Below are 17,966 nucleotides of genomic sequence, written 5' to 3' on the forward strand. Positions count from 1 at the left end.
CTAATCCTACTGATGACGATAATTGAAATTAAATAGAATTATAATTCTATTTATGACAATAATCTAAATTAAAAAGAATTCTAATCCTGCTGACGAAAAAAATCCCGAAACTAAATAGAATTCGAATTCTGCTGATAAGGGAAATCTATAATTTAATTAATCTAATTAAAAAGAATTCTAATCCTATTCATGATAACCATTCAAAATTAAATAGAATTCTAATCCTACTGTTGACGAAATTCCAAATTAAATGGAATTCTAATCCTACTGATAATGAGAATCCAAATCAAATAGAATTATAATCCTAGTTATGACGTTTATCCGAATTAAATATAATTGTAATCCTACTGATGATGACTATTCCAATTAAATATTTTACTGATGAGGGAAATCGGGAAATTAAATAGAATTCTGATCCCCTAGATGAAGAGTATTCAAATGATTTAGAATTACACTCCCACTGAGAAGGGAAATCCTTAAATTTAAATAATTCCAATTCCACTGATGATGAAAATGTAATTGATTGAGAATTAAAAACCCAATGTTAAGGGAAATTCTTAAAAGAACAAGAATAAAAAATCTACTGATGTTGAAAAAACAAATTAAATAGAATTCTAATTCTACTGATGACGGAAACCAATTCAAGTAGAATTTTAATCCTGCTGATATGATGACGAAAATCAAAATAAAATTCTTATCCTACTGATGACGAATTTCAAATTTAATGAAATTTTAAATCTGTAGATAATGATGATTTATATTGAAGTAAATAAAAATGAAAATAGAATTTTAATTCTACTGATGAGAGAAATCTGTAAATTAAATAGAATTCTGATTTTACTGATAAGGAAAATCCAAATGATTTAGAATTACTATCCCGTTGATAAGGGAAATCGTTCAATTAAACAGAATTCAAATTCTATTGATGATGAAAAGCTAAATGAAATAGAATTCTAATTTTAATACAATCTAATAAAATACAATCAAGATTTTAGACTTTTTCTTTTCTTTGTTTTTTGAGAAAGGATAATATGAACTCATAATCCATTTACATAAAACGATATTAAAAAAAGTACGTCAAAGGAGAAGTATAGTTGCGTTAATTTGCAACAAAAAAAAAAGAATGAAAATCATCAGCAACTCGTTTGCGAACCGCCTCTGTATATATTATATTTATATGTATGTGTGTAAAGTCTCTTTGTCCGCGCGTTATCTCTGTGGCAGTGACATTGAACGCAGGTGACGCAACCAGTTGTAAGGAACATGAAATAAAATAAATTCCCCTTGCCCGGCGTGAATTGAAGAGCGAGGGGGACGATAAGGAAACCGTCGTCGTCAAGTTGGATAGGCCAACCTTAGATGGATTGAGACGGATGGTATACATATAGATCACAGAGGATAAATATATGTCCGACGGTTATTCGCTTCGATGGCCGTGTGAGCGTCACGTGTCGTAAATAAAGCGAAATAAATCTATACGTGGTTAGTCACGATCACGTTTTAAAAACCAAGTGACACGTGTGTAAATCGAAACGAAAGGAAAAGCGAATTTCTAAAACAGAAAACGATTTTATAAGATCAAGTAGGATGATACATCAGCAGCTAATACCATTTGGTCACTGAATTCAAAATCAGTATTCTTCTCTTCAATTTTCTGTTTCTCAATGACGCGCGTTACTATTTCCACCCAAGATTGGTTATATCACTCAAGTGTGGTCATTACTTTCATTTTGATAAGAGAATTTTTGATAAAGGGAAACTGAACTTGATATAAATGACAATATTGATTTTTTATTTTTCAAATAGTTAAACCACAATTCTTTTTTTTTTGTAACAAAACGGTTATTCGGTTTTATAACTGTGGAGAGATTTCACGTCCTTCACGTGGAAGATGAATAGAAGCATTTTACGATTATGAGTATGCAATTGCATATCTTCTCGAGTGGTACCTAATGTCATATATATACATAGACGAGTGCGCGCACACTTTGATAAGAGTTGCACTTCATGGCTCGTTCACATCGGTGCCAAGGTTATCGTTAGTTAAAGATTGCCATAGTGTGTCTGTGTGTGTTTGTGTTGGTTTCCACGCGCATTTACACACACTTTATAAACTGACACAGAATCACGCCCTGTCTTACGCGTGCCACCAATAAATTGCGCATCTGGACATTTCTGATTATGGTTAAAGCAAAATTGGATTTTAATCCTACTGATGGGAAATTAAAAATGGAAATTTAAATTCCACTCCCACTGTTGAGGGAATAGTGGAAATTAAATAGAATTCAAAATTCTTCTGATGATGAGAAGTGAAATTAAATAGAATTCTTATCCTTCTAGTTGGGGAAATCGAAATCAAATAAAATTTCAAACCTATTAGCAAGGAAAATCGTTAATTTAACAGAATTCGAATCCTACTGGTGGGGAAAATTTCAAATTAGAATTAATTCTACGCCTGCTGATGACGAAATCATACAGAATTCTAATCCTACTAGTAAGAGAAATCCTCAAATTAAATGGAATTTGAATTTTACTGATAAGGAAAATCCAAGAAAAATAAAATTCAAATTTTGCTGATGACGACAATTCAAATTAAATACCATTTTAATCCTAATGATGACGACCATTCAAAATTAAATAGAATTGTAATCCCACTGATGGTAACGATAATTGAAATTAAATATAATTGTAATCCTATTTATGACGATAATCCAAATTAACTGGAATTCCAATCCTACTGACGAAGGAAATCAGGAAACTAAATAAAATTCTAATTCTACTGACAAGGGAAATCTATACAATTAAAAAGAATTTTAATCCCACTGATAACGTAATTCAAGTTAAATACAATTTTAATCCTACTCATGACGAGCATTGCGAAATTAAATAGAACTCTAATCCTACTGATGACGAAAATCCAAATGATTTAAAATTACTATCCCGTTGATAAGGGAAATCGTTCAATTAAACAGAAATCTCCTATTAATCAGGGAAATTCGCAAATTAAAAAGAACTCAAATCTTACTCATGAGGTAAACAAGAAAATTAAAAAGAATTCTAAACCTATTGATTACGATACTTCAAATTAATTTAGAATTCTAATTCTGCTAATGATGAAAATTTAAACATAAAAGAATACTGATTCTGATAATATTGAGTATCCAATTAAAATAGAATTCTTATATTCCTGATGATGAAAATTTAAATGAAATGAAATTTAAATCTGAATTATAACATTTATCCAAATCAAATAGAAATTTTAATCCTACTGATGACGACCATTTAAATTAAAAAGAATTCTAATCCTATTGATGAGGGAAATCCGCAAATTTAACAAAACTCGAATTCTACTGATGAAGGAAACAAGCAAATTAAAAAGGATTATAATTCTACTAATGACAATCTAAAACAAATAGAATTGTAATTCTCCTAGTTGAGCTAAATCTGCAAATTAAATGGAATACGAATTCTGATGATGAAGAGAAGCCAAATTAAATAAAAAGCTAATCCTACTGATGGCCAGAATGCAACTAAAATAGAATTCCAATCTTACTAATTAAAGTAAATCCGCAAATTAAATAAAATTATATAAAATATTAATGATGATGAAATTCGAAATTAGAAATAATTCTAATCCCACTGATGAAGACAATCTTAAACAAATAGAATTTAAATCCCTTTGATGACAAACATTGAAATTGATTAAAATCCTAATCCTACTGAAAGGAAAATCCGTAAATTAAAAAGATTTTAAAATCTACTGATAAAGAAAACGAAAATTAAATAGAATTCTAATTCTACTGATGACGACAATCTAAATTAAGAAAAATTCTAATCCTATTGATGACAATACTCCAAATTAATAAGAAATCTAATTCTAATGCTGAATATCTACTTAAAATAAAATTCTTATCTTCTTGTAAACGATAATTGAAATTAAATAGAATTAGAATCCTTATTATGACGGTTATCCAAATCAAATAGAATTCTAATCCTACTGAGGAGGACAATCTACATTAAATAGAATTATAATCCTACTGATCACGTAATCCAAGTTAAATAAAATTTTAATTCTAGTTATGACGTTAATCCAAATTAAATACAATTTTAAGCCTAATGATGACGAGCGTTCAAAATTAAATAGAATCCTACTGATTACGAAATCCAATTCATTCAAGAAGAATTCTAATCCTGCTAATGAGGAAATTTTTGTTAAATAAAATTCATCTTCTACTGATTAACAGAATCTAAATTAAAAAGAATTCTAATCCTACTGATGACGAAATAGAAATAAAATAGAATTATTATCTTATTTTTAAGGAAAATCATCAAATTAAATGGAATATGAAATCTGATAATGGCGAAAATCCAAATTAAACAAAAAGCTAATCGTAATGAGGAATAAAATGCTAATCCTACTGACGACGATAATCTAAATTAAATATAAGTCTAATCCTACTGATGACGAAAATTTAAATGCTTGAGAATTAAAACCCCATTGTTGAGGGAAATCTTTAAATTAAAAAGAATCCAAAATCTACCGATAAAGAAAAAATAAATTAAACAGAATTCTAATTCTACTGATGACGAAATTGAATTCAAGTAGAATTCGAATTCTGTTAATAAGGAAATTGCTTATTTAATACAATTCAACTCCTATTGATGACGACAATTTAAATCAAAAAGAATTCTTATCCTACTGATCACAATCGTAATACAAAATAGAATTCTATTTTCCCATTGAGTTTAAATCTGCAAATTCCACTGATGACGAAAATCCAAATAAATATAAAAAAAAGAAATCAATGCAAAAAAACACTTTCCCATCAGCACAAAATGCTTTGTCTCCTATGATACAAACTTAAATCTAAAAATTACAATTCAAATCCAATTAAAATCCAAATCAGTTTCTGAACTCGTTTAACAAGTAAGTAAAGCAGTCAAGGTAAAATCATCATAACGACGGAAACGAGCCGTGTCTAACTAGTGGGCGTTGACGACGTGTGGTATATGAATTTATATATAACTCTATACACAACAATATCGAGCATGTCATCGTGAGAAAAGAATTGCCGATTGTGTGTCACTTTAATTATCCAATGCCTCCTCTCTTCTAAGTGCTCGATTAGCATTCTCACTTTTATAATATACATATATCTAGGTACTCAAGGGAAATAGATCATATCATTTTTAATACTGGCAAGATGCCATCTATCTCATTCTATCTTTCATGTTTTTACGCAATTTTGATCTACAATGATATTATAAATTTTATAGGTATAATGAAGACACAACAACTCGCGACAACGACGTGTCGCGCTTCTCCACCCATATGTACCGTTACATTATCATTTAAACCAATGAATATTCAAAAGAATTTATAATGACTCTAATGCATTACCTGCGCGATGAAGAATATCTCGCTTTAAAATTACCATAATTCAAATCGAACAAAAAAAGAAAAAGAGGTTAAGTACCAACGAGAAAGGTCAGTCAATGTTGTTTGATTAATAATTGTCCAACATATATATTGAATGCAAAAAAAAGAAATAATTTTTCTATCTAAAAGAAAAAAATTATGCTTTTGTAAAAGTCGTAACTTTGAAGATTGATTATTAGGGTTCTTTTCACGAATTTGGGAAAGAAATTCTAGTATTGGTCCATTCACCCTAGACTCGGTCAATTAGACCTAGAGAGCCGAGACAGAAATTGTTACATCTAGGAGATTAATTTTTAGAGTTTCTTTCACGAATTTGGTTAAGAAACCTAGCGCAATTCCTTTTGGTGCCTCCACCCTAGACTCGGTCTATTGGACCTAGCTCGATTAGGACTCGATTAGAACTAAACAGTCGAAATAAAACAGATACATCTAGAAGAATAGTTTTTAGGGTTCCTTTCACGAATTTGGGAAGAAATTATAGTTTTGGTAAATTTACCCTAGACTCGGTCAACAAGACCTAGAGAGCCGAAACAAAATTTGTTGCATCTAGGTGATTAATATTTAGGGTTTCTTTCACGAATTTGGTTAAGAAACCTAGCGCAATTACTTTCGGTACCTCCACCCTAGACTCGGTCTATTGGACCTAGCCTTAGAAAACTCGATTAGGACTAAACAGTCGAAATAAAACTGATACATCTAGGAGGTAAATTTTTAGGGTTCCTTTTACGAATTTGGGAAGAAATTCTAGTTTTGGTACATTTACCCTAGACTCGGTCAATTAGACCTAGAAAGCCGAAATAAAACTGGTACATCTAGGAGATTAGTTTTTAGGATTCCTTTCACGAATTTCGTTAAGAAACTTAGCACAATCGCTTTTGGTCCCTCCACCCTAGACTCGGTCTATTAGACCTCGGCGAAATAAAATTAGCATACCTAGGAGATTAATTTTTACAGTTCCTTAATATCAATTAGGATAAGAAACCCTAGTAGTTTCAGCACCCTAGTCACTTTTGTTCCCTCCACCCTAGACTCGGTCTATTGGACCTTAACAGCTACATTAAAGAACTCACAACATATTACCTCGTATAATGCGAAATATTTAGTGAACCTAATTGAAATTGATTCTTTTATTTTCCTAAATTATTCGAAAAATATTATATTAATTTATTTTTTTTTTTGTCAAACATGTTTTCGTTAACGCAATAAAAAGAAATAAACGCTCGTTTTGCAAGCGAGTATTGTAACATATATATTGAACGATAAGACGGTTGAAAAGACTTGTAAATTGCTGCGGGCGCTATATACATATAGATAACGTCAAGTGACCTTGGTTTCATTAAAATAGCACTAGATCGGCTTTAAAGTCAGATTGGAGTCTTTGAGCTTTTGCCTTAATGCCTCGCTATTGATAACAGGTTAATTGCACGAGAGGGCCACACACATAATTTTCTCGATTCACCTTTCAATATAATCAACCTTCACCTCGTGCATTTCAGTTAACTTAAAATCACTCAAAAAAAAAAAAAAAAAAAAAAAAAAAGAGACTTGTGTGCATAAAGTCGCATAATCGTCACTTTATATAAACTTAACTGCAAATTCCGTGAAACTTAAGAGTCAAAAAATGACTCACTACAACATTGCCAGGCCGTATTTAGGATACAAAAAAAAAAAAAAAAAAGATCGAGGCAAACTGGTCTTCGTGATGCAAGTGCCTCTTTACTCTCCGGCAGCTATAAGTGTGTTCCAAAAAAAGGGTTTCAAAGGCGGGTGGAGAGACTGAATTTTTAACACACTGTAACACTAAAATCCCTTTTTTTAGAATAGGAAATGGGACACTGATTTCTAGAACGTGAAAAAATATGAATTTTACAATAGACCGAGTCTAGGGTTAAGGGACCAAAACTGTTGTGTACTATAATTTTTTTTGTTGAATTCGAAAAAGGAATGCTCAAAATTAAAATCCTGCGTCTACCAATTTTATTTCATCTGTTTAGGTCTAATAAACCGAGTCTAGGATTAAGGGACCAAAACTGTTGTGTACTGGAATTATTTTTTTATGTTACATTCATAAAAAGAATCCTCATAATTAATATCCTGCGTGTATCAAATTTTATTTTATCTGATTAGGTCTAATAGACCGAGTCTGGGGTTAAGGGACCAAAAATGTATATTAGAATTAAATTTTTTTTTTACGTTAAATTCGTAAAAAGAAACCTCATAATTAATGTCCTGCGTGTATCAAGTTTTATTTCAACTGTATAGGTCTAATAGACCGAGTCTAGGGTTAAGGGGCCAAAAGTGATTGGTTCTAGTAATTTGATGTTGTTAAAACTTATCTCACAGAGATTTTTCGTGTCACATATTACAGAATAAATAATAATTTATTTAAAAAAAAAAACTTTTTTTCTCGTCTGAAATTTGTGCGGAATACTTATTAATGTGTTGTACATAAAAGAAGTTAATAATTAAACCGATATTTTCTATTTAATCATTAATGATATTATGCTGTTATTTTTATTTACTTTTTGTTCTATTATTATATATATGTTCATCCGTAATATGATTCTAATTAAGAACCGCGGCCATATTGTATATCTTCAACGAACTGCGATGCCCTTCGCTCACCGCCTTTAACTATATATATATATATACACGCGCAAGTTACTTTTGCGTGGGTTCATGTTACTTGACGCTTAAATTATATTTTTTAATATTCCACGCTTCATTTTACAGAACTCGTGTGATAATAAAAAATAATCATAATAACAAAAATAATAATAATAAAAACAAAAATAATAATAATAATAACAAAAAATAACAAAACTAATATGAAAAATAAACTTGAATCGCCCACTACCAGCCCAACATACGCAGGACAAAAAAATAAATCATTTTGAGAAAAAGTGGGGGTAGACATCCTAAAAAAAAATTTTTTTTGGTATGTTTGATATTGGATTGAATTCCAATGTATTTTTGCCCGCTGAACACAATTTCGAGTCCCAAAATTATCTAGCACTTAAATATTTTGAGAAAAGTGGAAATAAAAACCAAAAAACACGTGTTTTTGGTATTTACCCCCACTTTTCTCAAAATTTTGACGCGCTAGAAAATTTTGTGACCCGGAATCGTGTTCAGCGGTCAAAAATACATTGAAAATGACTCCGATGACGAAAATAAAAAAAGTCAAAATAAGTGCCCGAGAAAATAATAATTTTCCCGGGCACTTATTTCGGCTAGAGCCGATTATGATGAGTTTTTTTTTTTAATTTTTTTTTTTTAATACGTACAAGTATTTCCACGAGCCCAGTGCTGTGCCTGTGCTCCTTGAATAATGGCCGTAACGGACATCATCGGTTTCTCCTTCTTCATCATCTTCGGTGTTTGTTTTTTTTTTTTTTAATGCCCGAGAAATAACACTTTTTTTTTTTTATAAATCACAGACAGTAACACACACTTTTATACGATCGATTTCATTTTTCTTAATCACTCAACAATAACATTTTATGTTAATAATTTTTGTTAACAAAAATTTTTGCACACGTTTTAATATGGAATGTACAATTTTATTTTTCCTTTTTTTTTCTTCTTCTTTTCTCCGCTTTTGGCGTTATTTGGTATGAGGTTCACTTATATGGCATTTTTTGAAATCCTTTGGTCAATATTACATTTCTCGCCTTTTACAACTTTGTTGTGTATATAATGAATATTTTTTTTTTTTTTGAACAAATTTTTTTAATTGTCACATTCTGCAAAATTTTTATAAAATATTGATGTGAACAGCGAAATACAAGAAAATTTTAAAAAAGAATAATAGAATTTTAAAAAATATTTAGGAACGTCAATTTTTAACACAATTTTTTTGTGGTTCTTTTTGTCTAGGTCTAATAGACCGAGTCTAGAGTTAAGGTACCAAAACTGTTGTGTATTAAAATTTATTTATTTTTGTTAAATTCGTAAAAAGAACTCTCAAAATTGATATTCTGGCTGTATCAATTTTATTTCAGCTGTTTAGGTCTAATAGACCGAGTCTAGGGTTAAGGGACTAAAACTATAATTTTTTATTATAATTTATTTATTCTGTTTATTATTTTTTATTAAAAAAAATTTAATTCTATCAAAATTAATTTGATAATTTCAAAAAATGAGAAAAAAATTTAATAATAATATTCCAAGTATATGTTAGTGGAAAAATAAGGACCCTATGAGAGAAGACTATATTTACGTAATTCTCGGTATATTATACAAGAAGCAAAAGAGCAATTTATGTAGGTGTGCGTGGGACACACCTGTTTATAATGCAATAGAGAATCATGTGTTAGAAATGAATAAAAAAAAAGTTTTATAACGACCGTTGTCACTGTTTTTTTTTCAATTTCTACACTACCAAAATATATCAATAGTAAAAATTCTATTGCACCCAAAGAAATTTATTTTTTTAAACCAAATATAATTTCAATAAAAAAAATTTTTTTTAAATATTTTTTTTATTAATTTATATTTATATTTTTTTCTTTAAATTTTTCATAAAATTTTATTAATTAAATTACTATTCAATAATTAATTGAATTAAATAAAAATTTCACTCTAATTAAAAAATTCGGTCAAATAAAATGTCCAGTTAATGGAAAATTCGGTCAAATGTAATTTCGGGCAAATAAAAAGTCCGAAAATAAAAAAATCGGTCAATATTGAGAATTCGGTTTAATTCCAATATTTATAATTATATTTAAAAATAATACAACTACTTTTTTGTGGGGGGGAAAAATAAATTTTTTTTTGTTTTTTGAAATCTAAAGATTCTAAAATTTTAAATTTGTCCAAAATTTTATGAGTTGCAAATGTAAAAATATGAAAGAAAAATAGAAAAACACTAAAAACTAAATTATTTCAAAAAATATATGTATATATATGTGAAGGAAATTAAAATTTTAAAAGCTGCGACAGACAATTGCTAGTAAACTCGAGTCTGAATCTCAAGGGTATTGTCAAGGCCAGGGCTGACCCATTGCAGAGCAGAAAACGGATCGATGCACGTACTGGGTGTCGTGATAACTAAAAACCTTTCACTTGCAAAAAAAACACTTCTAAATTATATTTAAAAAAAATTTTTTTTTTAATTTTAATTTTTTTTACAAACAAAAAATTTATTATCGATTTTATTGCATGGGACTAGGTTTTTTTTTACTAATCAGAACTAAATAAAATTTTTATATTAATAAAATAAAAATCTACCAATATTTTCGTACATAAAAAAAAAAAAATTTTTTCCAATTAAACTTTTGAAAACAGAAAAAAAGAAAACTTTTATTACCAAATAAATTATATATATATGGAATCATAAGAAATTATATTTAAGGAACAAAAAAAAAATTTTTTTTATAATAACAAAATTAATTTTTTTTTTGAACTTTTTTTTTATCTAAAACACTAATGAAGACTATTATTAGGTTCTATATACCATGTAAAATGACCTCAATTTTTATTCTATGTCAATTTAATAACGTTTTGCTTTTTGCAGTCTCATGCTAAGCAAAAAATTTTGAGTAATTTTTATAACATACATTTTTATAATTAGACTTTTAAATTTTGCGAATCAATTTATATTTTTTATTTTATTTTTTATTGAAAATTTTGTTTAAAAAATTTTTTTTTTAATATAAAAATACAGTGAAAAAATTTTGGAGCAGCAGTTTTACCTTAAAACGAAAAATTTCTATATTCTGTTAACTTCACTCCATATAAAAACTGAGACAATTTTTAAAGAGGTTATGTTCTAACATACATTCAATTTTAATGGAGGTTATGTTTTATTATTTATTCAAATCTTCTAAAATTAAGAGGAGACAATATTTTAAATGTTAACTGTAATCAAAAATTAATAATTAATAAATAAATTAATAATAATAAAAAATTATAATAATCAAAAATCCTCTAAAATAAATGTAAACTCTTAATCGAAGAGGAAAACGCTTTTCCTCTTAAAATAAGAATAATCTTCTATATTTAGAAAAGGGAAATTCTTGATTTAAAACTATAATATAACAGATTATAAAAAAAAGGAAAAATTTATTCCTCTTAATATGAGATTAATTTCTGTTTTTTGATGTACAAAATCGAAGAAAAAAAAGGGGTAAAAAAAAAATAAGTCAATTATTTGTATATTATTGTCGCCGTTTTCTAAGGTCATTGTCGAGGTTAATCCGGTCTTTAACATCAGTTGACAGTTCTGCGTGTTAACAGCTAATGAAATTCTATTGTCCACGCACTCATATGCAAATCACAAATATATTATTTCGATCGTGTGACTAAATTACATCTAAATTTCACCCATTCTGAGAATGGGGGATTCCCTCATCTCATATACTATCAGTAAATTTCACTTTTTTTTTTTTTTTTACAAAATCTTACAAAACAATGACAATATTTATTTGAAAAGAAAGTTGTATAACATAAAAATTGGTATTTAAATTATTTTTTGTTGGAATTTGCAAAAAAAAAATTTTTAAATACAGAAATTACTGATTAGTTTTTTTTTTTTAATTTTCTAAATTTTTTTATTCTACAAAATATTTTAATTTTTTTTTGTTGTTTTAAAAATGTAATTTTTCCATATTAAGAGAATTTTTATTAGTTTTTTTTGTCATTTATTTCCATCCGATTATGTACACAATGTGACGCAATAATTATTATTGTGTGTGTGAACTGAATTTTGGTCATAAATTTTTTTTCGGACAAGTGAAAATTCGGTCAAATTCTATTTGGGCGAAATTTCGAAAATTCAGTGAATTATTCATTCGGTCAATATAGCTACTTCGGACAAGTGGAAATTAATTCAAATCCTAATTCGATTAAATAAAATTTCGGTCAGAAATTGTTTCGGTTAAATAAAAGTGTAGTCAGAAATTGTTTCGGTTAAATAAAAGTGTAGTCAGAATCTACTTCTGTCAAATTAAAATTCGGTCAAACTCAATTTCGGTAAAATATTTAATCGCCTAATTTCTACTTTCTTTTAATTGGAAGTTCGGTCACTATAAATTCGGTCAGTAGGTAATTTAAAAAAAAATTTCAAATATAAACTTCAAATTGTATTTCCGTTAAATTGAAAATTAGGTAAAATATAAATTTTGATATAATCTACTTCGGATTCATGGAAATTCAGTAAATTATAATTTGAGTTAATTAATTATTTGTTAATCTCTATTTTGATTAAATGGAAATTCGGTCAAATCCTATTTTAGTTTTCAAGGAAATTTGCTAAAATACTAATTCGTTCACGCCTTATGTTGGTTAAATGCAAGTTCAGTCAGAAGCTACTTCGATCAAATGAAAATCGGTCCAAACCTGATTTCGGTAAATTAAAAAATTCGATTAATACCTACTTTGAACAAGCGGAAAATTCGGTCAAACTTTAATTTGGTTTTTAAGAAAATTTGGTACAATATTAATTCGGTCAAACGTTATGTTGGTTAAATGCAAGTTCGGTCAGAAACTATTTCGGTCAAAAGCTGATTTCGGTGAAATAGAAATTTGGATAATATCTCTTTCGAAAAAATGGAAAATTCGGTCAAACTGAATATTTATTTTGGTTAAATGGAAATTCAATTTGACGCTATTTCGGTTAAATAAAAATACGTTCAAATTCCATTTTCGGAAACTAGAAATATGGTTAAATACTACTTCGGACAAGAGAAAATTCGGTCAAACCCTACTTCGGTTTTCAAGGAAATTTGGTCAAACATTATTTCGGTTAAATGAAAGTTGTGTTTGTAACTATTTCGGTCAAATGAAAATCCGGCCAAACTATATTTTGGTAATACAGAAATTTGGTTAATAACTACTTCGGACAAGTAGAAATTCGGTCAAACTCTATTTTGGTTTTCAAATAATTTTGGTAAAATACTAATTCGGTCAAACGTTATTTTGGTAAAATACATGATCTGACTGAAGCTATTTCGGTCAAAACTTGATTTTGGTTAATACAAAATTTTGTTAATACCTACTTTGGTAAGTGGAAATTCGGGCAAATCCTACCTTAGTTTTCAAGGAAATTTAGTAAAATACTAATTCGGTCACGCGTTATGTTGGTTAAATGTAAGTTCGGTCAGAAACTATTTCGGTCAAAACCTGATTTCCGTGAAATAGAAATTTGGTTAATATCTCTTTCGAAAAAATGGAAAATTCGGTCAAACCGAATATTTATTTTGGTTAAATGGAAATTGAATTTGACGCTATTTCGGTCAAATAAAATTACGTTCAAATTCCATTTACGGAAACTAGAAATATGGTTAAATACTACTTCGGACAAGAGAAAATTCGGTCAAACCCTACTTCGGTTTTCAAGGAAATTTGGTCAAACATTATTTCGGTGGAAATGAAAGTTGTGTTTGTAACTATGTCGGTCAAATGAAAATCCGGCCAAACTATATTTTGGTAATACAGAAATTTGGTTAATAACTACTTCGGACAAGTAGAAATTCGGTCAAACTCTATTTTGGTTTTCAAATAATTTTGGTAAAGTACTAATTCGGTCACGCGTTATGTTGGTTAAATGTAAGTTCGGTCAGAAACTATTTCGGTGAAAACCTGATTTCGGTGAAATAGAAATTTGGTTAATATCTCTTTCGAAAAAATGGAAAATTCGGTCAAACTGAATATTTATTTTGGTTAAATGGAAATTGAATTTGACGCTATTTCGGTTAAATAAAAATACTTTCAAATTCTATTTTCGGAAACTAGAAATATGGTTAAATACTACTTCGGACAAGAGAAAATTCGGCCAAACCCTACTTCGGTTTTCAATGAAATTTGGTCAAACATTTTTTCGGTTAAATGAAAGTTAATAACTACTTCGGACAAGTAGAAATTCGGTCAAACTCTATTTCGGTTTTCAAATAAATTTGGTAAAATACTAATTCGGTCAAACTTTATGTTTGTTAAATGCAAGTTCGGTCAGAAGATATTTCGGACAAATGGAAATTAGCTCACCTAAATTCTTGTTAAACAAATTTTATAGAGTAGAATTTTTTTTAATTTATTTATTTATTTATTTATTTAGAGAGAGAGAGAGAGAGAGAGAGAAGAAGGGTAAATGACAGTTTATTGCTATTATGACTGCAGCGAATAATAACCGTAAGTGTGCTGTTATTTTTATCAATTGGTGAATGCAGACTGCAGAAGGACGCATGTAACTATTTAGCTCGTTTGTTAATCGTTCGGGTTCGATGAGGTTTCAAGGTCAGACGCGCGCAGTTATCGAAGGCCGAAGAAAGATCGCGAGTAAACTCGTGTTTCGCGTTTATATTGTGTGTATGTGATTATTATTTTTTTTTTCCTACATTAACTTCATTAAAGTGCAAATGAACTTTTTCTGCCTTGAAAAATTTTCCATTTATCTTGTTTCTCGATTGTTTCGATTAGTAAAAAGCAAAAAAAAACAGAAAAAAATTGAAAGTATTTTCTTTAAGAAACTGATGATCACACGCGGATATTGCTTTCGCGAGTAATAGTCATTAACGGGGCCTTGACAAGACACAGGAAGACATATCTTTCACATTAGAATTGTATTCACAATTTTCTGCTCACTAATTTCACGTTTAATAATTTTACTTATGTAATTTACATTTTTTTTCAGATTTCTAATAAAATGATTCACTGCCGGCAACAAAATGAAAAGTTGACAATCTTTTTGTAACTAATTTTTTTTCTCTATTAAATTACATTTTTTTTTTTTGTAAATAAAAATTTCAAGAAAATTACAAAATTAGATAATTCAGTGGAGAGAGAAAAAATTTTTCAAGTATTTCGCTGATAGAAAAAAAAATTGGAATAATAAAAAAAAGGGATGCACTGAAATTGCACTCTTGGTAGACCAGAATCCAAGAATGCACGCGCGACGTACTTTTCACTCACTCACTCACCGACTGACTGACTAACTCACTAAACTGAATGAATGAATAACTGACTGACTGCGATGCGCAGTTCTGCAGGCAACTGAGCAACTGAAAGTCGCGCCGGCCGGCCTGGCTGCCTGCTTGCCTGGTGTTGCACGCTCGCGTATATGAGACTCAAGGAAGATAGGATTCGAAGCACCAGAGTGTATAGAGAAGGGAGATATGAACGCGCGCCAACGAGGAGGGGAAATTCTCTATATACTTTAAAGCTCACATACACACACACACACATTGTCTTCTATCTCAAATGATTATATACTCTAAAACCCCCTCAAAAAAAAAATACAACTGACATTGCATCCGAATTATTCTATATTAACAGGAAAAAGCAGGTGCAAAAAACTTCCAGAATTCTATTTGAAAACATTTGAATCTCACAAAATTGCATATTTGATCGAATTACCATTTGACCGAATTCTAGTCGAAATAATTTTCAAGTGGTCAAAATTTTTCATTTGACCGAATTTCCATTTGTTCGAATCAAAATTTGCCCAAATTTTAAACTGACCGAATTTCCATTTTCCCGAATCATGATTTGACTGAATTCTATTCGAAAGAATAACTAAATTTCACTTATGACCGAATTCAAGCCGAAAAGTTTTCCAAATTTCCATTTGCCCAAATAATAATTTGACCGAATTTTAAACTGACCTAATTTCCATTTGCCCGAATCATGATATGACCGAATTATAAACTGAGCAAATTTTCAAAGGCCCGAATCATAATTTGACCGAATTATAAACTGACCAAATTTCGAAAGGCCCGAATCATGATATGACCGAATTATAAACTGACCAAATTTCCATTTGCCCTAATCATGATATGACCGAATTATAAACTGAGCAAATTTTCAAAGGCCCGAATCATAATTTGACCGAATTATAAACTGACCAAATTTCCAAAGGCCCGAATCATAATTTGACTGAATTTTAAACTGCCCAAATTTCCATTTTCACGAATTACGATTTGACCGAATTCTATTTAAAAGAATTTCAAAATGCCCAAATTTCACGTTTAATCAAATTTCCATTTGCCTAAATCATTTGTTGACCGAATTCAATTTGAATAAATCTTAAACTGCCCAATTTTTCACGTTGGGCAAAATTTCCATTTGATCGAATCATGATTTGACCGAATTCTACTGAAAAGAATGTGGAACAGTGAAATTTCAAAATAGACCGAATTCTTGTCGATAAAAATTTTAAGTTATTAAAATTTCCATTTGACCGTATTCCCATTCGTCCGAATCATCATGTGCCAGAATTTTAAATTGACCAAATTCTCCTTTCCCCGAATCATGATTTGACCGAATTTTAAATTGACGAAATTTTAATTTGCCCGAATCATTATTTGACCGAATTCTACTCAAAAGAATTTTAATCTCACGAAATTACACATTTGACCAAATTTCCATTTGCCCGAATCATGATATGACCGAATTATAAACTGACCAAATTTCCAAAGGCCCGAATCATAATTTGACTGAATTTTAAACTGCCCAAATTTCCATTTTCCCGAATTACGATTTAACCGAATTCTACTCGAAAGAATTTACAATGTACATAGTAATCAAAAACGGTGACAAATTCTACTAGAGATTTAAGTGAAAAGGACAATCACATCAGGATCGAAGACACAAACGGGTGATTAATTTCAGGCAAAGGATTTCAGGAACATCACCCTGGAATCGAAAAAGTAAAACAGAAGATTAGACATTAAGTCTTTTTGGAAAAACTCCGAAAGGAAGCTAATCTAGAGGACAGTCACCCTAAGATTGTTTAGGAGTTTTGGAATTAAGCTTTACAGGATTAATTAAGTTAAACCCACCGAGGCAGGAGATCTTCTCATAAGAATCGGAGACTCCTCAGACAAGGGGACATTCACCAGGAAATGAACTTTTTCAGCTTCACAAAGATTTTACAATCGTTAAAAAGCCGCAGACAAACCTAAGGGTTACACTGGAGATCTGCGACATGGATTGCCTTATCCAGGAAAAAGAAGCGCAGAAGGCATTAGATGCAGCCTTAGTGCCATCAGCTGAAAGTTAGATGATGATCCTTGTACCTAACAACCGAAGGATGAAAGTCGGTATTGTCACTGGCGCCATTCAAACACAGTAACAGATTGGGACACAATTCGAACAAAAAGGTATCATACCTGAAAAACCGAACGCAATTCGAACTCACCGGTACCCGAGTTAGCTTGATCAGAAACACCTCTGGGCAATTAATCTAAAGCGGTGGACAAATCGACTGAGTGTTTTAGGTCGAGAAGCCAATCACAAGTTCGCAGATTGTAAGAAGAGCCAAAGCTGTTCAGTTCTAATTCCAAGTGAATTCTATTTTCAAGTAAAGTAAGTCATTTTGTAATCTATATCAATTTAATTTTTTCTTTCTCTAATTTTCTCGACACTCTACCAATTCCGAAGGACGTCATACAAATTATTTACTAAATGTAGTAAATATAGTAACAGGTGAACATAACGAACAATTTGTAAATAATTCAGTATACGATTGACGAAATATGAATATCCTTGTTACTATTATGAAATTCGTTTCCTTACAGGGTAAAATCTC

The 17,966-nt window shown here is 29.7% G+C and overlaps 1 protein-coding gene across 3 annotated transcripts in view; it reads right to left on the minus strand.

The window, feature by feature from the left end:
• LOC127285759 (retinoic acid receptor RXR) overlaps positions 1 to 17,966 on the minus strand; it is a 92,991-nt gene that overhangs the window by 47,365 nt on the left and 27,660 nt on the right. The window contains exons 1-2 of one of the 3 annotated variants that reach the window (XM_051311933.1): positions 15,358 to 15,485; positions 8,728 to 9,186 (exon numbers count right to left, since the gene is read on the minus strand). The exons of the other annotated variants lie outside the window; for them this stretch is intronic. Coding sequence (XP_051167890.1) covers positions 8,728 to 8,812 — 85 coding nt within the window. The 5' untranslated portion in view covers positions 8,813 to 9,186; positions 15,358 to 15,485. Of the gene's footprint in view, positions 1 to 8,727; positions 9,187 to 15,357; positions 15,486 to 17,966 lie in introns of those variants that run through there. 3 annotated transcript variants of the gene reach the window in all.

Source organism: Leptopilina boulardi, unplaced genomic scaffold (assembly GCF_019393585.1).
Source record: "Leptopilina boulardi isolate dan_hultmark-lab unplaced genomic scaffold, ZJU_Lbou_2.1 LbouV2_341, whole genome shotgun sequence".
Classification (NCBI taxonomy): Eukaryota; Metazoa; Arthropoda; class Insecta; order Hymenoptera; family Figitidae; genus Leptopilina; species Leptopilina boulardi.